This window comes from Electrona antarctica (assembly GCF_951216825.1).
Source record: "Electrona antarctica genome assembly, chromosome: 3".
In the NCBI taxonomy this organism is placed as follows: domain Eukaryota; kingdom Metazoa; phylum Chordata; class Actinopteri; order Myctophiformes; family Myctophidae; genus Electrona; species Electrona antarctica.
The window spans coordinates 51,177,512-51,204,682 of NC_136808.1; the positions used below are offsets into that span (position 1 = coordinate 51,177,512).

At 42.2% G+C, this 27,171-nt stretch overlaps 1 protein-coding gene across 9 annotated transcripts in view; it reads left to right on the forward strand.

Moving 5' to 3' along the window:
* The window catches only part of mical2a (microtubule associated monooxygenase, calponin and LIM domain containing 2a), a 63,266-nt gene that overhangs the window by 13,208 nt on the left and 22,887 nt on the right, over positions 1-27,171 (forward strand). For all 9 annotated transcript variants that reach the window (XM_079497242.1, XM_079497238.1, XM_079497240.1 and 6 more), the window contains exons 2-8: positions 3,354-3,758; positions 18,129-18,336; positions 18,621-18,737; positions 20,875-20,976; positions 24,742-24,897; positions 25,196-25,296; positions 26,146-26,403. In XM_079497242.1, the coding sequence (XP_079353368.1) occupies positions 3,498-3,758; positions 18,129-18,336; positions 18,621-18,737; positions 20,875-20,976; positions 24,742-24,897; positions 25,196-25,296; positions 26,146-26,403 (1,203 nt within the window). In that variant the 5' untranslated portion in view covers positions 3,354-3,497. The remainder of the gene's footprint in view (positions 1-3,353; positions 3,759-18,128; positions 18,337-18,620; positions 18,738-20,874; positions 20,977-24,741; positions 24,898-25,195; positions 25,297-26,145; positions 26,404-27,171) is intronic.

Sequence of the window (27,171 nt, forward strand, 5' to 3'; positions counted from 1 at the left end):
CACAGATCATTGTTTCACAAACTCTTTCAGCTGACATCCAAAAGATACATTTGGTCTCTCCCCGGGACCCAAACTTACATGAAAAATCCACCATGAATTAACCACTTAAAGCGGCCCTATGTAACTTTCACCTTCTACCCCGCATTTGAACCTGGTGTGAGTTCCAAAGCCTGTGAAGCAGTAAGCTTGACTCCAAAAAATAATCCACGTCCACATTGCTTGTAGTTTAACTTTTTACTTGACAAAAAGGTGTACAAAACAACAAACATGTGATACAAAAAAAGGTGTTCAAAAACGATTCTTAAATGTCCTAGTATGGTTTCTGAAGTGGCTTAATATTTCCAACGTTAGTATTTCCAAAGTGGGTCAAAAAACTGTAGCTGCTCTCAGGCTTCCAGCTCTGAACTAACTACAAACCTGCTGGACACAGCTGCTGATAATGCACACTGAATTAACTGGCTTGCTGGCTTCTACTCCAATAGGCTGAATTCTTAATTGCTCTGTTAACTCAGTCACACTCTAAGCTGCACAACATGTGTAATCAAGAAATGTCCTTCAATATAGTACACACAATGAAATTACTCAAATACTCTAATAAAGACATTTTCTGTTCTAAATATGGCTCTCACCTGGTTTCCTGCGCGAGTGCTGAAACTTTTACCATTTTACCATTGAGCTAAATTCACTTTGAATGTCACTTGTTTATCCTGTATATACTATGGAAGTTCTCTCTCCTGATTGAATAACATTGTGAGTCTGAAAATTTGTATCCCAATCATCAGAAAATGCATTTTGTGCTTCCTTAACCCATTTTGGGGCGGGAACCCCTTTTGGTGTTTTAAAGCATTATGTTATACTTTAGCTATTGAAAAATAGCAGATCTACAAGCTCATAGCGCGGCACCGAGTGCCGCGCTATGAACTACAAGCTCAACGTGTTGCATCGCAATCAATTTTATTTATTTATTAGAACATGTCTAAAGTTACATTGTTTTGGAAACATTGCACTAGAGCTGGCCGCCTGACCCCAGCCTGACCTCCCCCTGGCCCAGCCCATCCCTCTCTACAGGACACTGGAATATCAAACGCAGAGCGTTCTCAAACCGAACGGAAACCATGGGCTCCACCCAAAGGAACACACACATACTGTATTTAAGTTAGAATATTACCATATTTATTTGCTTGGTAATAGTTACTGATTTGAGTAACCCTATAGTAACACTAAATGTTTCTCATCAAAATATATTGAAGTACAGCAACTTGAGGTACTCTTCTTTAATATTTCATCATAACCTTTCACAAAAAAGGGGAAAAAAAGCCCTATCATAGGGGGCAAAATCGGTTAAAAACGTGCATATTATTTTAAATATTAAAAAAACACCTGTACTAAAAGACCCACCCACCTCAGACATCAGCAACATTATGAAAATTACAAAAATATAATTGTCCGGTGAAAATCACCTGTGTTTAGTGTTCTATCTCACGGGTTTTCAACGTTTTTGGCTGTCACGCTTTGGCCACCAAGTGGCGCGCTACGAGCTTGTAGATCTGCTATTTTTGAAAAATCGTGAACATATTTATTTATATTTATTTCGAGGTCAGGCCAAAATGGGTTAACAATGGTATTTGTATGCATGCCTATGCTGTACCTACTGTAAGTACTGTATGAGGATAATGTTAGGGTGGAGTACTAAGCAGCCATTCCTAATTACCAAGAGTAATGTAGCCAAAATGGGTTAACAATGGTATTTGTATGCATGCCTATGCTGTACCTACTGTAAGTACTGTATGAGGATAATGTTAGGGTGGAGTACTAAGCAGCCATTCCTAATTACCAAGAGTAATGTAGGGTTGCATTCCAACTAATTTTAGAGAGGTGATTTGACTGAAATAAAATCCCTTTGTCTGTCTACACTACAGTACAACATGAGAGCAAGACATACTCGCTCTGCCTGCTTATCCACAGCCAGAGATACACGCTGGGAAAGAATGCTGCTTATCTCTAACAAACAGTGGTGTTTTCTGGCTTGTACGGTAGTAATCATAGTGGTGGTGTTTTTACTGTATGGTGCTTTTCTAAGGTTTGAGAACTATTGTCACATGGAATTACAGCCAATCATTCCAATTGTTGTTTATTCTTTCTTAAACACCTAAATCCTACATTATATACTTTGTTGCTCGTCAATAGCAAGAATAGCCGATCTGCAAACGCACGCATTCTGTAGCCTGGCTAATAAGCCAGACCGAATCAGCCGTTGGCAAAAAAAAAATTGCCTGCCGGCGGATTACGGTCTGGAGAGGCTCAATTGTACGCCCATTTCCTACACCAGAGAACTGGTGTGGCCAATCGGGACACGGTTTGCAATATGGGCGGGCTTTGGTACAGTGACGGTCAATGTTTGAGAACTTTGACTGACAGTAGCTCTGACCAATTGCGTCAAAGAGAAAATGTTTGAACCCGCCCCCCGGGAAACAAGATCCATACACAGCATCTCCAGACTCAAATACCACACGACAGTGTGATTTGAGTCTGGCTTATTAGCCAGGCTACGCATTCTGGGCTTCTGCTATTTTTGCTGAAAACTATGTTGGCAGAAATAGAATGCTTCCCTATTATAACATGTTCCAGAATAGAGACGCTAGGGTTCACGTGGTTATATGAAAAACTTCAACTACTATTTATATCATTGTTTTGGAGACAATTTGATTTCAAGTGAGACACAATACTGTACATGCTACTGTATATAGATCAGCAAATGGCTCTTTACAAGTTCAAGTAGTTCTAGTAGCTGAGACAACATATTAAAAGCCTCATTTAGGCTAAAAACAGCCTGCCATTTAAGATGCTATTAAACATGCATGGGAATGGTTTGACCACATCAAGTTTTCTCATGTTTCTTTTACTTATTTACGTTATAGTCTTGACGTCTTTTAGAATCTGTCCGTTACAGTGGGTGTGAGTCTGGTGTATGTTTACACATTGAGATGTTCAAGATCAGTCAGGACTCGTAAAGAGTGCCATCTGTACATTCCTTAAATTACACCAGTCAAATATGTTGTTTGCGATATGTTCTTACAGGATGCAGCCATTCATCAAGAGATAAAGCACAGCTATGCTGTATTTTGCAGATACAACATGCATAACATCACAAGCAGTATCAAATGGCCGCGTGCTGAATGATCCAATGAATTGGCTCTACCCTTCAACAAGTAAAATTATCCAATGGATCTGGAATGGTCCTCTGATGCTAATAATAGACCGGAGAAAACATCAGTTGCCAAAAGCCATATGTGAAGGATTCCTTGCTTTTTAAGGATTACATCATCAGACCCTTTTATTTTCTTTCCCCGCAGGCTGGGCATGACTGGAGGGGCTACGCAGAGGGTGTAGCTACTAGCTACAGGGACAGCTGGTGGAGGAGACCGCCGACCCCAAGTCTCACAAGTCTCCAAAAAAAGAATCCTCTCCACCAGCAGCCGAGTCCTTCTCGGGGAAAGATGGGGGAGATAGAGGAGGAGAGGGATGATGGAGGGAAGCTGTTTGAGAACTTTGTCCAGGCCTCCACCTGTAAGGGTTCGCTGCAGGCCTTCAACCTCCTGTGTAGCCGGATGGACCTGGACCCTCTGGACAACAGCACCTTTTACAGTTCTCTGAGGACTAGGGTCACCTCCTGGAAGGCCAAGGCAGTGTGGAGCAAGCTGGACAAGAGGATGAGTCACAAAGAGTACAAGAAAGGCCAAGCTTGTGTGGGAACCAAGGTGAGCAAAATGATCTCTCGTGATGTGAATTATACACAGTAAACGATACCCTGTTTTCAACCCATTCTGGACGGGAACCCGTTTTGGTGTTTTAACTAAGCATTATGTTATACTTTAGCTATTGAAAAATAGCAGATCTACAAGCTCATAGCGCCAAGTGGCGCGCTACGAGCTTGTAGGTCTGCTATTTTTTTTAAATCGTGAAAATGCGGCACAAATCTTTGAATATATATTCTTTCAGAAGACTTTTTTTAAATTTATTTCGACGTCAGGCCTAAATGGGTTAATGGTCCGGGTCCCACAAGCTCACAAAGCGTTGCGACGAGTTGAGAACTAGTTCGGCTATATTTCAGCGAGCGTCACAGTCGTACGACAAAATGGGTTATAAAATCAGGCTTCAGTGTCGGAATGTCCAGACAGAGATACGTCTTTAGAAAAGTGATTCCCATTTGAAACCACCTAGGGATGTGGTTCAATTAGGCATGTAACAATTTAATCAATTTAATTTAAAAAAAATGTTTTAGGGGGGGGCTAGAAAATTATGGTGTGTCCGTGTGTGAGATATGAAATGTGAGCTTTAATCATATTCCATCATATTCAAGTGCTTTTGGAGAGAAATGAAAACAACCATGCTATTTTTGTGCTCAGACCCAGGCAGCCACGAGGCCAGCCAGGCAGCCACCCAGCCTCACACATAGCTCCGTAAGGGAGTCAAAAAACCTCGGGGGGGGGGGGGAGATAAATCATTTGTCTGGAAAATAAATTTGTGTTTAAAATATCGTGATACGTATCGTATTGTGAGTTGAGTGTATTGTTACATGAGTAACGCGTTGACGCGTTGAGTGTATCGTTGCATTAACGTTCAATTGATTGGAATCAGAATGAACAGCAAAAATGATTGCAGCCAATAGTATTTGGGCTGCCAAGTCCATATACTGTAGGGCAACAGATCGTGTTGCTTCATCACTTTAACCTCTAGCTGTCGAGATGCATCAGATCAGCTTCAGTCTACTCACTCACTACAGCTGGCCTGTTAACAACATGAACCCTAGCGCCGTTCGTTGCTCTGGGGAGAATGTTCCACGAAGATAGCCGATCTACAAGCTCACATGTCGCAGAGCTTGTAGACAGTGTTTTGGTACTGAACTGTATGTCAAATCCTTTCTGACCAGAAACCAGCGGTCATTGTGTGCCCAGCTGAGAACTGGTATCCTGCCTCTGGCTATTGAGGTAGGGCGGTTTTCAGCGGTCCCAGAAGAGAATAGATTATGCATTGTATGTGACCTAAATGATGTGGAAAATGAATTTAATTTTATGTTTTATTGTACCCTGTATGATGATTTGAGGGTTCCACTGTTTGAGGTAATGCAACAAAGAAATCCTGATCTATTCTGGGAAGATGATGGTCAGAAGTTAGACTGGTTATTTAATTATGAAGTATTTAGGACAGCCCAGTTTGTTTCTAGAGCCTGGAGTAGAAGACAATCCCAGCTCTTCAAGTAGGTACATGTGTCTCCTGTCACAGGCCTAATGGTGTATTTTATTTTATGTTATATATTATGTAATCTGCTCGTAAGGATCTGGAGTGTCAGTTTGGTATTCAATTGATCATTGTTTGCAAACTGTCATGTCGGTTTATTGTAATTGTTCATGTAAACTGTAAAAAGTGTCCTGTAAGTCCATATGGGCTGGGCTTCTTCGGAAGCATGACACTTAAATAAAGAATCAATCAATCAATCAATCAATCAATCATGTAGATAAACTGTGTTCACTGAAGAGATATGGTGTAGAGAGGGGAAAAAGGAGGGGGTCCTAATAGGACCCCTCCTATAGGACCGTCCTATAGACCCCTGGGGACTCCGGTCAACAAAGTGTATAGGGTTTAGGTGCCATACAATGCTTTGCACTGACACTGCAGTTCACTGGCAGGCGCAGAGCTATACGGTTCCCTCCGTCAGTCAAGCTGTGTTTTTATTGCACGGAGAAACAGAACAGACAGCATCACTCAGCAGAGTGTGATTATTCGCCCTAGGTCGTCCTGCTGGTGTTCTCTTTATGGGCTACTCCTCAAAGGCTGGAGCCGGGCCCACATTGTTATTAACCCGTTCAGGCTGGAGCCGGGCCCACATTGTTATTAACCCGTTCAGGCCTGACGTCGAAATTAAAAAAAAACGTTCGCTCTGAAAGAATATATATTCAAAGATTTGTGCCGCATTTTTACGATTTTTCAAAAATAGCAGACCTACAAGCTCGTAGCGCGCCACTCGGTGGCGTGCTTTCAATAGCTAAAGCAAGGGTGCCCACACTTTTTGACTTGAGAGCTACTTTCAAAATGACCAGCTCGGCAAGATCTACCCACCAAATCAATTATTATACCATTGCTGAAAATAGTTTAAATATGTACCTGAGGGGGCTTCGGAATAGTAGAGTTTGTGTTACATTCTGTACAGTATAAGACAAATGCACTTGGAATGGGAAATAGAGGGGGAGAAATGTTTTTTTTTATTAATTTTTTTTTCTTTTTTTTTCTTCAATATATTTAAATGAAATACTCTTTAGGGGCATGTCATGTGATCTACCTGCACAGCCTTTGTGATCTACTGGTAGATCGCAATCTACCTTTTGGGCACCCCTGAGCTAAAGTATAACATAATGCTTTAGTTTACAATGCTTTAGTTAACATAATGCTTTAGTAACACCAAGGGGTTCCCACCCAGAATGGGTTAACATGCATTTTCAGTGCCTCAGATAGAGCTCTGTTTTTACAAGTCTAGCTTGATTCAAGCCACAACAAAGTTGTAATTAATCCTTCAGTAGAAAATGCGTGATGGTAACAGTGCCAAAAGCTTGCAGTCATACTGTACTGCACCTCGTCACTCTGCATACAGTAGGAACGTGTTAAAAGTAAATCAAAGTAACAATGTACCATTGTAGTAAAGTAAACCTGACTGTTAGCTGGATAGGCACTAGTGTATTACGTGTACAATTCTCAGATTTGCTGTAATTGTGTTACATACGTGAATGGATATTCTTTTTTTTCTTCAGTATAGGAGCACTCTGCCTGTTTTAACCCATTTTGGGTGGGAACCCCTTATGGTTTTAGCATTATGTTATGCTTTAGCTATTGAAAAATAGCTCATAGCGAGCTTGTCGGTCTGCTATTTTTGAAAAATCGAAGAACGACTGACATAGAAACATAGCTTTTTCAGAAAACTGTCAGGATTTGAAGACATTTTTAGAATCTGATCTCAGGTCAAAATGGGTTAATTGTTGTACAGACCATGAGCCACAACTTGATAAAGGATTTATGTCTGTCTTCACAACCCAAGGAGAGGGTGACGTAAATGATGGCTCATGTTTTTATTGGCGCTGTGCTTTCTTCTCCCAGTGAAAGATGTGATATCATTCTCACACAACCTCCAAATTCCTGCTGGAACAGCAATCTGTGTAGGATGTGATGTCACCCCTGCTTTATGACCTGATACAGCTGGCTTTAAGGCATTCTGGGCGCGAACCCCTTTTGGTGTTAGCATTATGCTATGCTTTAGCTATTGAAAAATAGCAGATCTACAAGCTCATAGCATGTAGATAGAGCATGTAGGTCTGCTATTTTTTTTTTAATCATGAAAATGCTTTCAATATATTCTTTCAGAGCCAAAGTTTTTAACTCTCATATTTGCTTCTGGGGGGTCCCTGGAACAACACATTTTACGATGGGGGTCGGCGGCCAAATACATTATATTTTTGGGGGTCCTTGACATGAAACTGTTTGAGAACCACTGCTATAGAAACATGAGGTTTTTGATTTAGAAGTAAAGACATTTTTTTAATGTCGACGTCAGGCCTAAATGGGTTAATGCCGCTGACGCACACACCCGCTAGTTTGTTTTCTGTGTCATGAGGGTTAAATCCTTATACTAGTGATATTATTAACTTAATAATAATATAATCTTCAAAATAGCATACCGGTATGCTTCAGAGCTGAGTGATGCTCGGAAGACCCAGCATTTGTGTTTTCAATACTCCGTAACAGTGTGTATGCTTTTGTAATAATGTGCTCTGCAGCTTTGAGGTCAGGGAGAGAGTGGAGAGAGAGAGAGCTTTGAGGTCAGGGAGAGAGGGAGAACTTTTCCAGGGCGGGGCGTCGGGGTTGCTGGACAGTATCAGACAGTGCAAGGAAACTATTTGAACCTACTCAGTCCTGGAAGTGACTTGCAATGGAGGCAGTTAATTTCAGCAAAACAGCTTTGATGTTTGTCATCTGCCTTATACATGATGTGTGCATACATACTAGTGAAATTGTAGTTTTGAAATATCTCAAATTCTTTTGTATAGGTTTTGGGCGGGAAACCCTTTTGGTGTTAGCATTACGTTATGCTTTAGCTATTGAAAAATAGCAGATCTACAAGCTCGTAGCGCGCCACGAGCTTGTAGGTCTGCTATTTTTTGAAAAATCGAAGAACGACTGACATAGAAACATAGCTTTTTCAGAAAACTGTCAGGATGTAGAAGACATTTTTAGAATCTGATCTCTGGTCAAAATGGGTTAATACCTAATATCTAATACTTTCCAAACAAGAAATGATCACATAGTGATATTTGTCAGGTGAAAGAAGTGCTGTCTCTGTTGTGTTCTCCCCTCCACCTCATATTAGTATTATTTTAGTAACGTGTATGTTTGTGTGGCACAACCTCGCGCGAGTCGCGCCTTGTGGCCGTTGTTTGCGTTCTTTTCCGACGTTCTGTGCGTGGTTCAATGACTGTGTTTTGTTGTGGCTTTGCATGGGCTACGCTGCGCTGTTTCAGCCGCGTTTGGTGTCAAATAACTGTAGTATGTGCCGTGTCGGGGTGAGCTCTTCCTTCCTAATAACTGTAGTATGCGCCGTGTGGGGGTGAGCTCTTCCTTCCTAATAACTGTAGTATGTGCCGTGTCGGGGTGAGCTCTTCCTTCCTAATAACTGTAGTTTGCGCCGTGTCGGGGTGAGCTCTTCCTTCCTAATAACTGTAGTTTGCGCCGTGTCGGGGTGAGCTCTTCCTTCTTAATAACTGTAGTATGCGCCGTGTCGGGGTGAGCTCTTCCTTCCTAATAACTGTAGTATGCGCCGTGTCGGGGTGAGCTCTTCCTTCCTAATAACTGTAGTATGCGCCGTGTCGGGGTGAGCTCTTCCTTCCTAATAACTGTAGTATGCGCCGTGTCGGGGTGAGCTCTTCCTTCCTAATAACTGTAGTATGCGCCGTGTCGGGGTGAGCTCTTCCTTCCTAATAACTGTAGTATGCGCCGTGTCGGGGTGAGCTCTTCCTTCCTAATAACTGTAGTATGCGCCGTGTCGGGGTGAGCTCTTCCTTCCTAATAACTGTAGTATGCGCCGTGTCGGGGTGAGCTCTTCCTTCCTAATAACTGTAGTATGCGCCGTGTCGGGGTGAGCTCTTCCTTCTTAATAACTGTAGTATGTGCCGTGTCGGGGTGAGCTCTTCCTTCCTAATAACTGTAGTATGCGCCGTGTCGGGGTGAGCTCTTCCTTCTTAATAACTGTAGTATGTGCCGTGTCGGGGTGAGCTCTTCCTTCCTAATAACTGTAGTATGTGCCGTGTCGGGGTGAGCTCTTCCTTCCTAATAACTGTAGTATGTGCCGTGTCGGGGTGAGCTCTTCCTTCCTAATAACTGTAGTATGTGCCGTGTCGGGGTGAGCTCTTCCTTCCTAATAACTGTAGTATGCGCCGTGTCGGGGTGAGCTCTTCCTTCCAAATAACTGTAGTATGCGCCGTGTCGGGGTGAGCTCTTCCTTCCTATTAACTGTAGTATGTGCCGTGTCGGGGTGAGCTCTTCCTTCCTATTAACTGTAGTATGCGCCGTGTCGGGGTGAGCTCTTCCTTCCTAATAACTGTAGTATGCGCCGTGTCGGGGTGAGCTCTTCCTTCCTATTAACTGTAGTATGTGCCGTGTCGGGGTGAGCTCTTCCTTCCTAATAACTGTAGTATGCGCCGTGTCGGGGTGAGCTCTTCCTTCCAAATAACTGTAGTATGCGCCGTGTCGGGGTGAGCTCTTCCTTCCTATTAACTGTAGTATGTGCCGTGTCGGGGTGAGCTCTTCCTTCCTAATAACTGTAGTATGCGCCGTGTCGGGGTGAGCTCTTCCTTCCAAATAACTGTAGTATGCGCCGTGTCGGGGTGAGCTCTTCCTTCCAAATAACTGTAGTATGCGCCGTGTCGGGGTGAGCTCTTCCTTCCTATTAACTGTAGTATGTGCCGTGTCGGGGTGAGCTCTTCCTTCCTAATAACTGTAGTATGCGCCGTGTCGGGGTGAGCTCTTCCTTCCAAATAACTGTAGTATGCGCCGTGTCGGGGTGAGCTCTTCCTTCCTATTAACTGTAGTATGCGCCGTGTCGGGGTGAGCTCTTCCTTCCTAATAACTGTAGTATGCGCCGTGTCGGGGTGGGCTCTTCCTTCCTATTAACTGTAGTATGCGCCGTGTCGGGGTGGGCTCTTCCTTCCCCGTCACCCAGTGAGTGTGACTGTGATCATGCTTCTCTGCTGCGTTGCTCTGCACTGTCTTGTCTGTAGCCCGCGTGGCTGCCAGGGATATTTGCCTCTCCCCTTCCCATTGGTCAGAAGCTGTTCCATTGGCTAGAAGCAGCCAATCACGACTAGTATAGGTGGCGATCTTGTCGTCTACATTTCATGAGTATTCACTATAGTCAGGTTTCACCTGACAAAAAAAATCCTTACACTGTAGATTCCTCTGAGCTAGGACCTTCCTGTTCATATTTCCTGTAAACTCTAGTTGAGCTTTCCTTAATAGGTCTTTCCATGGCAATAAATCTGTCAATCTGGTGTTTTCAACCAGTAATTGAAACAATATGTGTAATCAAAATAGTAGTATAGTACTACTAGGCCGTTCTATATGAACAGTAAATGATGTACAGTGTGGGTAATGTGATATAATAGATCACATTGTTTGGGATTGCGGTCTTTATGTGCATCGCTGCGTAAAATGTGATATTTTGGGCTTGATTAGAGCTTAATTTGACTTAGTTATTAAAATCAACGATGATCGCTTAGCATCCCGGACATCTGGTAGTGCTGCACAGTCCAAAGCTAGTACCGGATGTTATTGTTCCTTAAACCGGAAGTGACCTCGCCAGATTCGCTCTATTTGGTCAGAATCGGCATAATGGGGACGTTACCGCCACCATCAGGACTGGGTATAATACTATAGGATTGCTGTGTGAGAATGAGATGCAGTGTGTATATCACGGATTTTTCTATTGGCATTAAAATGACGAATTAAACATATGAATAGAGCAGGCAGAAGGCACAATCCACTGTTAATTAGGCTGGCCATAAGCCAGTTAATTTAACACGGCATGTACAAATGTCAATAATAAACCTTTACAGGTTCATTTGGTTAAATGATTACACTCTTGAGTTAAAGTAACACAGTTCATTTCACTGTGTGTAGACTGTAGACCACTGCTCTTGGTGTATTCATCACCATCATGACATTCTAAATGCCTGTCTTTGTGTGTTCTGCCCTTACTATACGTTGGTGTATGGCTTGGCAGACAGTTAACATAGTTCCCAATAAAGTTCCTTAGGCAGTGACTTGGTTTAACTTCTTTACTGGTGATTCAATTTGTAAAACTGCAATACAGAAAAACAGAAAACACAGACATTTGTGTCAAATACAGTACAATCATAAACCAAAACATTAATCCTTTTTATGCATCACTTTTAGAAATGATCAAACCAACTTACAAGCATATGGTTTTAAGAGCTAAGATATGCTTTAAGAGCCATAAAGTTTAACAATTAACACAAACTTACAGACTTATCCTGTCCAAAGCCTGAGAGAAAGGGTTAACTCAACATGCAGTGAGTGAGCTCTTGACAGTGTGCTGGCTTGAACTGAACTGACTCTGACCAAACTAATCACCTCATTAACTACCCTGGTGAGGCTGACCAGGTGAGGAGAATTACTAATTAGGCAAAGGAACATTGGTCTCCATTACACATAAGGCTTAAAGGTAAACTACATAGAAAGTAAACGGCACAATCAACAACAACAACAAACACAGCAGCAACATGTCAGGTTAAGGCCTCACTCACACCTATACATCTAGCATACAACAATGTTGCATGGTAGATGTAAACAAAGGGTAAGTGTCATGGCCGCCCCAATGCATTTCCAATGGAAGTCACATGGTTTGACACAACATTTTTGCTGTACGGCTTTCGGCTGTGTTTCGACTGCCCCCCCTCCCCCTCATACAACAAAAATGTTGTGTCAAACCATGTGACTCCCATTGGAAATGAATTGCGAGCTTGCAACAGTCAACAAGTCTCATGCATCAGCTATACAACAATCTGTTGTGCAGGTGTGAGTGAAGCCTAAGTCAGGATACACATTGGCCCAGAGTTTAGTTGGTCCCCTCATGTCTGTGCTTTGATTTTGACTGACGGATATAGGGTTCTGTAATTAAACGGAGATGAGGGGAACGGTGACCTGGGGGCAGGCAGAGCCGTGCCGTCATAAAGGCCACAGGTGGGGAGCTGATAGGATGTGTGTGTGTGTCCTGACTCAGCAGATGACTCAGGAAGCCCTCATATCTGGAATAACACATCAGAGCGTGGAACCGCTCTAAAAACCAACGACTCATTTCTGGTCGTACCATGTGGACACAGATTAAACAAACCAAAACACCAGCATTGATCAAATCCACACATTGTGAGATTTATGGTTTGGGAACATTGTTTTTTATCTCGTCTTCACACGATTGTAGTGCACGAATAATCACCCTTCAGTTGAAAAAAACGAGCCGTACTTAACCCATTTTGGGGCGGGAACCCCTTTTGGTGTTAGCATTATGTTATGCTTTAGCTATTGAAAAATAGCAGATCTACAAGCTCATAGCGCGCCACCAAGTGCAAAACTACGAGCTTGTAGGTCTGCTATTTTTGAAAAATCGAAGAACTAGAAATGGAAACATAGCTTTTTCTGAAAACTGTCAGGATGTAGAAGACATTTTTATAATCTGATCTCAGGTCAAAATGGGTTCAACAGCAAACGGCCCTGTCCAGGTAGCGCTGCCAGCACCTGTGTTTGGCTCACACCTGTGTTTGGCTCACACCTGCCCGAAAGATGATAAATACCCCGTCTTTCTACACTGACTGCAGCTTGAAATGTTCAATACAATATGTTCTTCTCCATCACTGACGCCATCCTCTGATAACACGCTAGGGTTTTATCATGCTCACAAAGTAAGAAAATAAAATGACTTAAGCCCAATTTATTTTTATTGCTGGGTGCAGCAGACCATGTAGGGAGTGATCTGGGATTTCTGTCAGCTGGCACACATTGCTCTCTAAACCCTGGAAGAAAGCTCTCCGCTTTGGAGCTGTGACTCACTTGGAGCCCCAACGGAGGGTAAGCGGCGGAGAGGAGAGCATGAAAGGGAAGCTGTGGGTTCACACAGGACACCACGTAGATCTGCACCAGCATGACGAGGTCCCAGAGGCCACGTACGGCAGGTACCCAAACATGAGTTGAGTCACAATATTTACACGGCATAGCGGCTCCATGGAGCTCCCATGTGGCCCTCCTGGCAGATGCACAGGGTGACAGGAAGTGAGTCCCACTGTTTTAATATGTTGCCAGCCCTTTCTCTGCATGGGGGTGCATTTAGTTGTCGCACCACCAGTGGTAGCTCTTGATTCTGTTTCACTAAGTGAGTTTAATGAATTCTTTAAGGAAGGACACACGATGCAGGAGTCACTTAGGGAAGGACACACGATGCAGGAGTCACTTAGGGAAGGACACACGATGCAGGAGTCACTTAGGGAAGGACACAAGATGCAGGAGTCACTTAGGGAAGGACACACGATGCAGGAGTCACTTAAGGAAGGACACACGATGCAGGAGTCACTTAGGGAAGGACACACGACGCAGGAGTCACTTAGGGAAGGACACACGATGCAGGAGTCACTTAGGGAAGGACACACGACGCAGGAGTCACTTAGGGAAGGACACACGATGCAGGAGTCACTTAGGGAAGGACACAAGATGCAGGAGTCACTTAGGGAAGGACACACGATGCAGGAGTCACTTAGGGAAGGACACACGGCGCAGGAGTCACTTAGGGAAGGACACACGACGCAGGAGTCACTTAGGGAAGGACACACGATGCAGGAGTCACTTGGGGAAGGACACACGACGCAGGAGTCACTTAGGGAAGGACACACGACGCAGGAGTCACTTAGGGAAGGACACACGACGCAGGAGTCACTTAGGGAAGGACACACGATGCAGGAGTCACTTAGGGAAGGACACACGATGCAGGAGTCACTTAGGGAAGGACACACGATGCAGGAGTCACTTAGGGAAGGACACACGACGCAGGAGTCACTTAGGGAAGGACACACGATGCAGGAGTCACTTAGGGAAGGACACACGACGCAGGAGTCACTTAGGGAAGGACACACGATGCAGGAGTCACTTAGGGAAGGACACACGACGCAGGAGTCACTTAGGGAAGGACACACGATGCAGGAGTCACTTAGGGAAGGACACACGATGCAGGAGTCACTTAGGGAAGGACACACGACGCAGGAGTCACTTAGGGAAGGACACGACGCAGGAGGACCGCGTGTAGCTGTTCTCTACCATTCCGCGAGAAATATCCTAATAAACGGCCTTGTTTCTGTAGCCTACATTTTGAGAAGTTTAGAATATTATATGGAGGCATCCTCCAGTGCGCCTCCTCACCAGTGATATGACAGGAGGAGCGCCATTTCACATCCTACCCGGTTTGCATTTAACCGCCTCCCCCCCTTCGGAATTCCAATAACTTCTTCATATCGCGTCAAATAAGAACTGTGTTCCAAAAATAAACAAATGATCACAGCGGTTTGACTCGCATGGATATAAAGAATCAACTGACTGAGAGAAAACGCTAATGTTACTGCCGCCGAATTATTAACATTTTCGCTAGAAATAGACTTTATCAAATATGAGTGACTGACTGTTGTAACGATACAGAGACACCTCCCCGACAATATTCTTTGACAGTTTATTTATTTTTGAACCACAATGCTTATATGAGACTATTCAAAATGAAACTTCTGTGACCCTGGACTAGGGGATGAGCAAGTGACGTCAGGACTTTGGTACACTACGGCTCCGCCGTATAGTGCTGACATAATGAAGAGACATTATTCCTGGAAAAAGTTAAAAGGAACCTGGAAGGTTATGGAAACAGAAACCATGTGTTGACCACAGCATGTACAGCATGTCTGACTCAGGAGGAATTTGGTTTAAAGTGAATCCTCGAAAGAGTAAAGACGCACACACACACACACACACACACACACACATACTGTATCTCTCTCTCTCTCTCTCCCTCTCGCAGCCCAACAAAAATGTTATATATTATTATATTTTTACTTAAAGGACAACTGGGTTTTTTTTCCAACCAAGGTTCATGTTTTAGGTTATTAGAGAAAGTAAAAGATGAGCGTTAACTATTTTTCATTTGCTGCTTTCTTTCGTTTTAGCGATTTTAGCTTTTTTTGACAGGCGGGCGTGGCTAAATATGTCTTTTTACAAAATTGTTATTTACTATAGTCCTACTAAACCCCAGGAAATAACAGATCACGGGATCTATTGAATGTGATGGGGGAGGTGACAAACTGACATAATGAGCCTATGACACAGAGTATGGCAAACCGCTTCACATTCAGTAGATCCCGTGATCTTTTGTGGCCAGATGCAATTTCCTGGGGTCTAGTAGGACTAGAGTAAATAACAATTTTGTAAAAAGACATATTTAGCCACTTCGAATGCCCACGCCCGCCCGTAAAAAATAGCAAAAATCGCTAAAACGAAAGAAAGCAGCAAATGAAAAAAAAAATTAACACTCATCTTTTACTTTCTCTAGTAACAACCTAAAACATAAACCTTGGTTGAAAAAACAAAGTTGTCCTTTAACCTGCTGGCTCAACACCAAACACTGCCCAACACTTTCGCGATTCTTGTAAACCTAACACTAGAGAAACACTTTCTTAACCATAAAAAGCCTCACTATGTCCATTTCGTCAAATGCTACAGTATACTGGATTCATGATTACCATTGGATATGAAAAGAGGGGGAAGGAGTTATGACTATGCTAATTGATTCTTTTATTCTCCTTTCCAAAGAATGAAGTCATATTTGAATCATACATTCTCAGACAGATGTTGTAACCACCAAAAACTGACTTCATGCATATTTGAGGTATAGACAGATGCATGAGTAATGCTTTTGATATGGAAAGACTGTAATAACAGTTTTCGGTAATTAAGGTATGGGCAACCATACTTCTGCGAAGGGGATTTGACTTCACATCTATCTTCACCACTAATCACCATTTAAGCTCCCATTACATCTTCTTCATCTTCTCGACAAAGCAGCCAAGAAGTAGCTTTGATCTCTGTGACAGGTTCACGTTTTGTGGGAAGTATTTTAAATGAATTATGGTTGTAATATAATTAATCCTAGTGCAATAATAAATCACTGGATTTAAAAGCAGTTCTCATTTTATCACCTATTTGAAATCACCTACAGCAGTGGTTTTCAACCAGTGGTCCGGGGACCACTAGTGGTCCTTGAGTGGGTTCCAGGTGGTCCCCAGCTAAATTATGGTGAGTTGGTAACAAAATGGACCCTTATTACGGTATATCTTTAACTCTTGAGAGTTAAAGATAGTCCATTTATAGTCCATTTATATTTTATTATTTTACAATTATGTCAAATAATTGTTATTTCAACTGCCTGTTGTCTCTCCTAATGGTACCAACATCGATACATCGACAAAATGTTATCCAATGACCAACAACAACAGAATTCTTTAGTTTTGGGTGTGTAAGTCAAAATCTCATCAAGTGGTGGTCCGTGGCTCAAAAGCTGAATAAATAATGGTCCTTGATATGAAAAGGGTTGAAAACACTGACTTACAGTATTTAGGTGACAAAGATGTTCCTATCTTAAAGGACAACTTTAGGTTTTTTCAACCAAGGTTCATGTTTTAGGTTGAGTTATTAGAGAAACTAAAAGATGAGTTATTTCTTTTTTTAATTTGCTGCTTTCTTTCGTTTTAGGGATTTTAGCTGTTTTTGACAGGGTTTTATAGTGATTTATTTTTTAATTATTTACTATAGTCTTAATAAACCCCAGGAAATTTCATCTGGCCACAAAACATCACAAGATCTACTGAATGTGTCAAACTGCCATTGAGCCTATGACACACAGTGTGGATTCCCCCCAGTAGGCTACCTTCACATTCAGTAGATCCTGTGATTTATTTGTGGCCAGATGTAATTTCTTGGGGTTTATTAGGACTATAGTAAATAATAAAAAAATAAATCGCCATAATATTTTGTACAAGAATATAAATTTAGCACCATGCTCGAATGCCCCCGCCCCCCTGTAAAAAACAGCTAAAATCCCTAAAACAGGGGTCGGCAACTGAGATTGTCCTCGGGCCAATATTATTCCCAGACATTCCATCGCGGGCCGGCCGTCTGGCGCGTGCGTGCGTGCGCGCGCGCAGCGCGCGTGCGCGAAAAATTTCGGGTCTAATTCGGGTCTAATTCGGTCTAATTCGGGTCTAATTCGGGTCTATTTGACCAATATAAATCAACTTTTTTCTTTTTTTTTTGCTGGAAAAATATGGTGCTGACACGACGTTATGCTGCTTTCACACGGGCAGATGCAAAGCTACACTAGTACACCTAGTCACAGAACAGTGTCGTCGTTAAGCAGCAGGAGGATCCCACTGGCAGCACCTGTCAACGTCCAACACATATACAATGAATTACTCACCTAATGCTGCCTGCAGGTTCCATGTTTAATTCCAGCGGTGTGTAACCTACATTGTCTAAGTGACAGTTTTCATATTGTAAATATGGTCGCTAACGTGGGACTTAAAAAAAAACAAAAAAAAAAAACAACTAATTCTCAAAATTATCTCACGGGCCAGATATTATTTCTGGGGGGCCAATTTTGGCCCGCGGGCCGCCTGTTGCCGACCCCTGCCCTAAAACGAAAGAAAGCAGCAAATGAAAAAAAAATAACACTCATCTTTTACTTTCTCTAATAACATCCTAAAACATGAACCTTGGTTGAAAAAAACTAAAGTTGTCCTTTAAGTTTGATAAAGATTGATCCGACCTGTCCCTCCACAACCCGCAGTAGAACATTGTGAATCTGCGTGCTAGTGCTAGTGAAGAAGATGAAATCCAAAGCGCCTCCAGCTCATAAAACACTGTTTGTGATTGGTTTGGAGCTATATTAGAAATCAAATTGACACATGACTTTGTCTGTTCTTCTCTTTTAGTGCCTGGTCATTGGAGGAGGCCCCTGTGGTTTGCGGACAGCCATTGAATTGGCCCTAATGGGGGCAAAAGTGGTGGTGATTGAGAAGCGAGACTCCTTCGCTAGGAATAATGTGCTGCACCTGTGGCCCTTCACCATTCAGGACCTGCGGGGCCTGGGGGGCAAAAAGTTCTACGGCAAGTTCTGTGCTGGTACCATCAACCACATCAGTAAGTGTCTGCTTAACTTAACCCATTTTGGGCGGGAACCCCTTTTGGTGTTATTATGTTATGCTTTAGCTATTGAAAAATAGCAGATCTACAAGCTCATAGCGCGCCACCGTGTGGCGCGCTACGAGCTTGTAGGCCTGCTATTTTTTTTAAATCGATGGGTTAATGGGTTAATAATTACAAAACTATTTTAGTTACTTCTAAGCTATAGCTGGAAATGGGTTGCTTACAGTATGCTAGTCTTCTTTCATCTTAAAATGACCTGTGATCATAATCTTTGATAGGTATTCAGCAGCTGCAGTTGATGCTGCTAAAGGTTGCCCTCCTTGTTGCCGTGGAGTTTCACGTCAATGTGGAATTTATCAAGCTGCTGGAACCTCCAGAAGACCAGGAAAATGAAGGTATTGCAAATACTAATGCTCTAGAACTGACAGTTTTATGATACAGGAATGTGTGATTTATTTAAGGTACAGTACTTTGCAGTTTGAAACCTCACAACTAGTTCCTATCAGTTAAATAGTTGGACATTTAATTTCCTCTTCTACACTTCCCTAATAGTCTCAAACTTCACCTTTTGCACTAACATGGAACTAGCTGTTAGATTCGCACATACTGTAGATTACCTGAGAGGTTAAATATGCATTTGTAATTTTATTAATTACCATCCTCGATGAATTGAAATATTTTTCTACATTCCTGATGTTAACATTATATAGCTTAGGAACATTTAAGTCAAGAAACTTGGATGATATTGGCTCTAATAGTGTATTCTGGCCCAATTCAGCATGGTTTATCACACATTGTAAGACATTTTTAGTTAGTGTGTGTGAGCACGAAAACAGCATGGTTGTAACTCTGTCATTTCTCAACCGTTTCGGACGCGGGGCGGCTCGCCGGAATCGGGCCGGCACCCTGGGTGCGTTCCTGTGGGTCTGGAACTCCCCCCCCCCCCCGGGGACCCCCACACGGAGTTGCACCACTTACTTCACACGAGTGTGATTTTTATTTACTGTAAACCGGACTCTGGTTGGCATGCTGAACTGCATGACTATAATGCTTGACCTCCTCCCCCACAGAACTATATGCTTGACCTCCTCCCCCACAGAACTATATGCTTGACCTCCTCCCCCACAGAACTCTGCACTAAAATTCACATGCTGCCGTCCAGTGTTCTCAAACTGCAATGTCGATACAAAGATACCAACAAGAGCCTTTCCTATATTTAGAAACAAAACCTTTTTTTTTTTTTTTTTGCTGTGACAGCCTTAGCTGTGACATGACGGAATGCATTGTCCACGTGGTGATATTACACAACAGACTACAGTGCAATATAGTTTATTGTAGGACGTTGGCACCAGTGTTGTTTTCGTCGACTAAAACTAAAACGAAAAATGTTCGTCGACTACCTTTTTTCACTGTCGAAAACTAAATGAAAACTAAGCTATGATGACTAAAACTAAGACTAAATATATTGACAATTTCGTCAACAAATAAAAACTAGACTAAAATGTTAGAAAGGGACTAGTGGACAAGAGATCCAGTATAAATAAAAGACAAGTCATTTTACACTTGGTTGCATTCTGAAAATAGCAGATCTACAAGCTCACAACGCGTCGCAGCGCGACGCGTTGTGAGCTTGAAGATCTGCTATTTTCAGCAAGTGTAAAATCAGTCATTACGACGGCATCAAGGCCCGACAAAACATTTTAGTCGACTAAATCAACTGTCGATTAAAGTCGACTAAAATCTTATTATATTTAGTCGACTAAAACTAGACTAACACTAAAACATTCCAGGTGACTAAAATGTGACTAAAACTAAATGAAAACTATTCAAGAGACTGACTGACTAAAACTAAAATCAAAACTTGCTGCCAAAAACAACACTGGTTGGCACATACTGTATGGCGTGCAGGCTTTAACCACAAGCACCACGCAAAGCATGTCGTGCCAACGCCATGTCGGGAGCGACGGGTGGTTTCAGCATGTCAGACCTTTGGTTTGTGGGATAAGCGTGCCGTGCACACCCCGGGAAACATATCCCACCACAGCATTAAATATCTACTACTATATTACGTACTAGCATCTCAGTATTTTATATTGTAGTGTGGTGTTTACATTCTGCGTGGTGGATCATAGCAGGTCAATGCTTTATTTATAGTTGTTTTTTTACTCTAGTGTAGGTTCCCTTTATTTTTCTCATGTTCCCTCTGTGGCTCCGGTACCTCAGCGGATGAGCGGTGGTTCTTTTTACATTTTTACTCTAGTGTAACTGAAGTCATAACATGATTCATTCCAAACAAATATAACTGCAAAACAAGCAAGATATGCAATCCGTTTACTTGTACCGTGTACTTGTTTACTCTGCCTGTGCTGTGTGCTGACAATATGTGTTTGTCTCTCTCTCTGTCTCTCTCTCTCTCTCTCTCTCTCGCTCTCTCTCTCTCTCTCTCTCTCTCTCTCTCTCTCTGTCTCTCTGTCTCTCTGTCTCTGTCTCTGTCTCTGTCTCTCTCTCTCTCTCTCTCTCTCTCTCACACAGACATTGGCTGGAGGACAGAGATCCGACCAGCTGATCACCCCGTGTCTAACTTTGACTTTGACGTGGTGGTGGGGGCGGATGGGCGTAGGAACACTCTGGATGGTGAGCTGAATGGAGAGACTGGCCAACGGGCGAGTAGTACTGAAACATACTGTTAACCCATTTAGGCCCGACGTCGAAATAAAAAAAACGTTCACTCTGACAGAATATATATTCAAAGATTTGTGCCACATTTTCACGATTTTTCAAAAATAGCAGACCTACAAGCTCATAGCGCGCCACTCGGTGGTACTAGTCAACTAGTACCAACAAGTTTGACTAGTGGATTTACTAGTCGACTAGTAAACTAGTTGCTTAATGCCCTAGGCAGTAGGTATTTAAACCAACTCTTTTTCAAAAAAAATTAGACTGTACAGCCACAGACTGTACAGTCAACAACAACAACAACCAGGCGCGTCACCACCATTCACTGTGAGTCGCAACACCCGCACTCTCACATAGGTGATTTCACCCCCCCGCCCCCCACACAAACACACACACTTTGACCACCCGATAGCTCCGTTTGGAACCTAGTGCCACCCCTGACAACAACAACAAGTAACAACAACCGGCATTCACAGCACAGGACACTGCAAGGCTGCACGTTGACATGTTTATTTACCTGATTTCTGCTGCTGTAGTTCAGTCTGACGCCTTTTTCTTTTTTCATATCCTGAACAGTGTTGGGCAATATTACTTAGGAGAGTGATATGTTTACTTTACTTATTACTCCTTAGAAAAAGTAATAACATTACATTACTTATTACTTGGAATCAAGAGTAATATAGTTACATATTACTTTATATTACTTTTCACCCGGGCCCCTTCCACCCGCAAGGATAACACAATCTGTTTAGCCTGAATCCAATTCATTATAATAATAAGTCTCCAATCAGCCAAACTGAATAATTGCAGGATATAAAACAAAAATTGTCAACAGTCTCTCTTCAGTCTTTTTCTGCTGCTTATTCCATATTTGGAATTCAACATCAACAATCTGTTGATTGAACAGAATCTTACTTTACTCGTTACTGGGAAAAGTAATTATATTACAGTAATATCTAACTATTAACTTGTTACTGCCCAACACTGATCCTGAACGGATAAAGTCGCTTCATGATGACTGAACCGTGTGTTGTTAAACACACGGAATCTAAAAATAAACTCTCCCGTCCGAACCTGAACCGATTTACACCGAAGCAAAAATACTTTGAAAGGGGGGCGTGGTGTAAATAACTACTACGGTGTCAGCATGTCTCCGATTATGATCACTAAGGTACGCTGTTGACGGAAGATTTCACCCTTCTGAGCAGCTCACGCTCACGCTCACTGTGCAAAGAACGTAGTTTTACGTTCTTTGAACGTAGTTCTTTGCGCAGGGCGGGTGGAGGCCTTTTTGGGAATCGGGGGCCCTGCGTAGTCTGCGTATAGGATCAATCGGCTCCGCTATGGGAGGCTCCCATAGCGGAGCGCCCCCTACAGGTACCAGAGCTGCCTCTACACTTAGGGGAGCTGAAGTGACAGTTACCGGAGCTGAAATTAAGCACTGCTGTTAACCAGACCAAAACATTGCATAAAGATAATTCATATAGGACTGTCTTTAAATATACCATTGTAACATGCATCATTTGATAGGCTGGTGTAAGGCAATGTTTTCTCTAACATGTCAGGCTCCTTGCTGGTTAAATGCGTAAAGTTCTCACAGCTTGCTCAGTGTGTTTGCTCAACGCTTTCTCCCTGCAAAGTGAAGGTCTGCATCCAAGTTCATCTGCATTATTCTGAAAGCTTACAAGCACCATATGAAGTTATTCAATGCCATGTTTAGGTAGTGGCTTAAGTGTGATGAAACACAGGACACCTTTTGTTTTACTGTATGGCAAATATAATCAAGAGAAAACCACAAGATTGCTCTTGGATGCTTCTTTTGATTAATTTCAAATGCATAACACATATCTCGTCCAAGATTACAATTTTCAATGAAGACATTTAGCAGACGCTCTTATCCAGAGCGACTTACTGTAGACGATCAGAGAGAATATCGTGAACCCTGTCAACAAACGACAGAGTAAAACATCACTTAAATAGAGTGCAAAGAAGAAAACAATGAAGTGCTGCAAAGTAACTAGGATACCAGGTAAACATGAAACCTAGCATCTGTCTAAACAACGTGCTATCTAAACATTTGTTTAGATAGCACGTTAGCAACGTTTGTGTTCAAGCAACAGAATATATCTCTAAAATAACATAACATGTAACGATAGTATATAGCATCTATCAAAAACTAATTGGTTATGGACGGTTATGGCTGCAGGCTTAAAGTTGAACCTGTCTTTGTAATGATATATTCATTCATATTCCCTGGGGACCGGTTGCACATGCAACCACCACAACACTGCATGTAAACAGAGTGGTGCTAGGGGTCCAGTGCAGAATCTGGAGGCCGTTCAACAACTCATACATGCAATCTCTCTTTGCCTCTCTGTCTCTCTCTCATTTAGCCCATTTTCGGCGGGAACCCCTTTTGGTGTTAGCATTATGTTATTGCGAACGCAGTGATTGCGAACGCAGTGAGCATTTACTATGAGACCCAGCAGATCATGTCTGTGTGTGTGTGTGTGTCTGTCACGCTGTAACACCACCGGCCTGCCACCAGAGGGCGCACCTTACCAGAGGGCGCACCTTTAGCTGCTTAACGACGACACTGTCAATACTAGCCCAAAATAATAGTGCACGCACGCACGCACGTACGCACGCACGCACGCACGCACGCACGCACGCACGCACGCATGCACACACACAAAACTTAACTTAAAAAAAAATTAACTTAAAAAAAAAATTAAATAAAAGGAAAAACACGCACGCACACACACACACACAAAACGTAACTTAAAAAAAACTTAACTTAAAAAAAAAATTAACTTAAAAAAAAACTTAAAGGAAAAACACACACGCACGCACACACACACAAAACTTAACTTAAAAAAAACTTAACTTAAAAAAAAAACTTAACTTAAAAAAAAAAAAAAGGAAAAACTTTAAAAGGAAAAACTTAAAAAAAACTTCACTTAAAAAAAACTTAAACACAAAAAAAAGAACTTAACAAAAACCTTACAAAATTACGTAATTTATTCTAATTGTTGTTTTTGCAATTTACGAGCTGCGTTCGCTTCCCGCGTTCGCGCGTCTTACTTGTGCTTTAGCTTAAGATATTATTTTACTGAATATCTTAGTTTTAAGGGTAACTGTTATAACTGTTATAATAGAACCAGAAAAAGCACAAAGACCATTAAGCCATTTTGGGCAGGAACCCCTTTTGGTGTTTTAAGCATTATGTTATACTTTAGCTATTGAAAAATAGCAGATCTACAAGCTCATAGCATAATTGCAATATTACTCGAGAGGGTGTTCTTTATCGTCATTAATGCACTTCTGCTCTGCCTTTCGGAACTCTCCCTGCGAGCGAGTTCCTGCAGCATCGCATACTTGGCAGATATTTAATAAAATCTTTATCTGAAACTATATGGCTAATGAGCAAGGAATGTGGTATATTTACATTATAAACATAGGAATGGGACTTTTTCTGCCGTTCTGTCAGCTGTCCATGTAAATCAAGGTTAATTATGAAGTCAAGGTCTAGCTCTCTCCTCCGTGGCTTCAGTTCCATTGGTTTATATAAAGGCTTCCTTCAGTAACTTGTTGCTTTTATCTTTAAATAACTGCCCTGTGATTGTAGGCTATACTTTGAAGGCTATAATTCCTTTGGATTAACAGACCAAGGAAGACATAAGAGTGTGTGTGCGTGTGTGTGCGCCCCTCCATCCCTCTCAGGTTTCAAGCGGAAGGAGTTCCGAGGTAAGTTGGCGATCGCCATCACAGCGAACTTCATCAACAGGAACACCACGGCGGAGGCCAAGGTGGAGGAGATCAGTGGAGTGGCGTTCATCTTCAACCAGAAGTTCTTCCTTGACCTCAAGGAGGAGACAGGTGGGTCGAGGCCCAGGGACACATGGTAGTCTTATGGCAAACAGCAACAATGCACACATCATTGACCCTGTAATAAACAGTACCTGTTATGGACCTCAGAGAGAGTGTGGGCAATAAAGTGATGTAGCATAGCATTCATTTTTGAAAATTCAAAAGCTAAAAAGATGAAATATGAAGATACAAGGTTTCTGTCTGACAGCGACAATATAATGAAGTGACTGACCAATCATTTTGTTCTGTCTCATCGTGTGTGTGTGTGTGTGCATGCGTGTGTGCGTGTGCGTGTGTGCGCGTGCAGGTATTGATCTGGAGAACATTGTGTACTACAAGGACAACACTCACTACTTCGTCATGACAGCCAAGAAACAAAGCCTACTAGACAAAGGAGTTGTCATCCATGTAAGCAGACACATTGATATTGCCAGCAGCAGGTTGGGTCAGATTGTAAAGCAGGGAATGTGTAAAGGGCAGTGTATAAGACTGCATTTCTGATAAAGTGTAGCTGTGGTTTTCAAACTTGTTGTGCCCAAGGCAATGAAGGCAATGAGCAAGTCAAAATCTTAAACCATACCTGTATTTAAAATACATTTGTGAAAATGGGGGGGGGGGATATTAATAATGAAAGATAAAATTAAATAACTCCCAATTTTTTAAAGTGCTTAAAATATTGGGGTATAGAATTAACATCTCCTCCTCCACGTCATCAGTTCCCATCCAAAGAGCCTTTTTGTGTAGAGTTTGCATGTACCCTTTTTTGATTGATTGATTGATTCAATAGTTTATTGAACATAAATGTAAAAACAGCAACAGAGTTACAGTCAAACACTCAAAGGGAATAGCACCAAAAAAAGTCCTTGCGGTCTTGTTTCCATTTAGGCCCTATGCAATCAATTCAGCGGCCTGCTGCTCACTCCTCATGCATTGAAGGAAGCATGAGCTCAGTGCGGGGCTCTCCCCAGGTTGGCAGAGGGAGAGCAGCACCCAGGATTACAGCTTCAGCAATTATTGGCACCGGGTGAAAAATGCGTTTCAAAATTGGGGGATCATAAAGATTTAGGGAAAAAAATATTTGTAGTTAGTTTTAATTCTGACAGTTTTTGTTTTGTTTGTCATTAATGGAGGACCCTTATGTAAACAAGTCTTTGTGCTTTTTCTGGTTCTATCCTCAAGTAGCAGTGACCTGTACTTTCGTTTGAAATGTACCCATTCTGCATACTGTGAAATCAATCGGTCAATATTTTGTTTAAGGACTACATAGACACAGAGAAGCTGCTGAGCAGTGACAACGTCAACCAGGAAGCTCTCCTGTGCTACGCCCGCGAGGCCGCCGCCTTTGGCACCAACTACGAGCTTCCCACGCTGGACTTTGCTGAGAACCACTGTAAGCAGCCGGACGTGGCCATGTTTGACTTCACCAACATGTACGCCTCCGACAACGCTGCGCTGGTCAGGGAGCGGTTTGGACACCAGCTATTAGTGTCTCTCGTTGGAGACAGTCTGCTAGAGGTAAGAACTTAAGAAGGGATTATCAGTGTGTGAGTAACTTGTATTATGCCATTTAGGCCTGCTGTCGAAATAAAAAAAAAAGTCTTCTGAAAGAATATATATATTCAAAGATTTTTTGCGCAACATTTTCACGATTAAAAAAAAAAAAAAATAGCAGACCTACAAGCTCGTCGCTATGAGCTTGTAGATCTGCTATTTTTCAATAGCTAAAGTATAACATAATGCTTAGTTAAAACACCAAAAGGGGTTCCCGCCCAGAATGGGTTAAAAACTAAAATATAGCGCACTGATATTGCAAGCAAATCATGACTCACAAAAGCTGTCCACATTACATAGTTTTCCACAGTACCATAACTACTTCACTGAGACCAGATTCTACAAAGTGTCTTCTAAATCATGACAGTTTTCTGAAAAAAACAATGTTTCTATATCAGTTGTTCTCAAACTATTTAATGTCAAGGACCCTAAAAATATATATATATAATTGGCCACGGACCCCCATCAAAATATGTTGTTTCATGGATCTCCCAGAAGCAAAGATTTGAATTAAAAATGTTCGCTGTGAAAGAATATATATGTTCTAAGATTTGCGCCACATTTTCACGATTTTTCAAAAATAGCAGATCTACAAGCTCAAGCTTGTAGATCTGCTATTTTTCAATAGCTAAAGTATAACATAATGATTAAAACGCGTCCGGAATGGGTAAAGTAACTACTTAAGCCCTATTTCATGCTTCATCGTATCATGGTGTCGTGCAGTGCAAATAG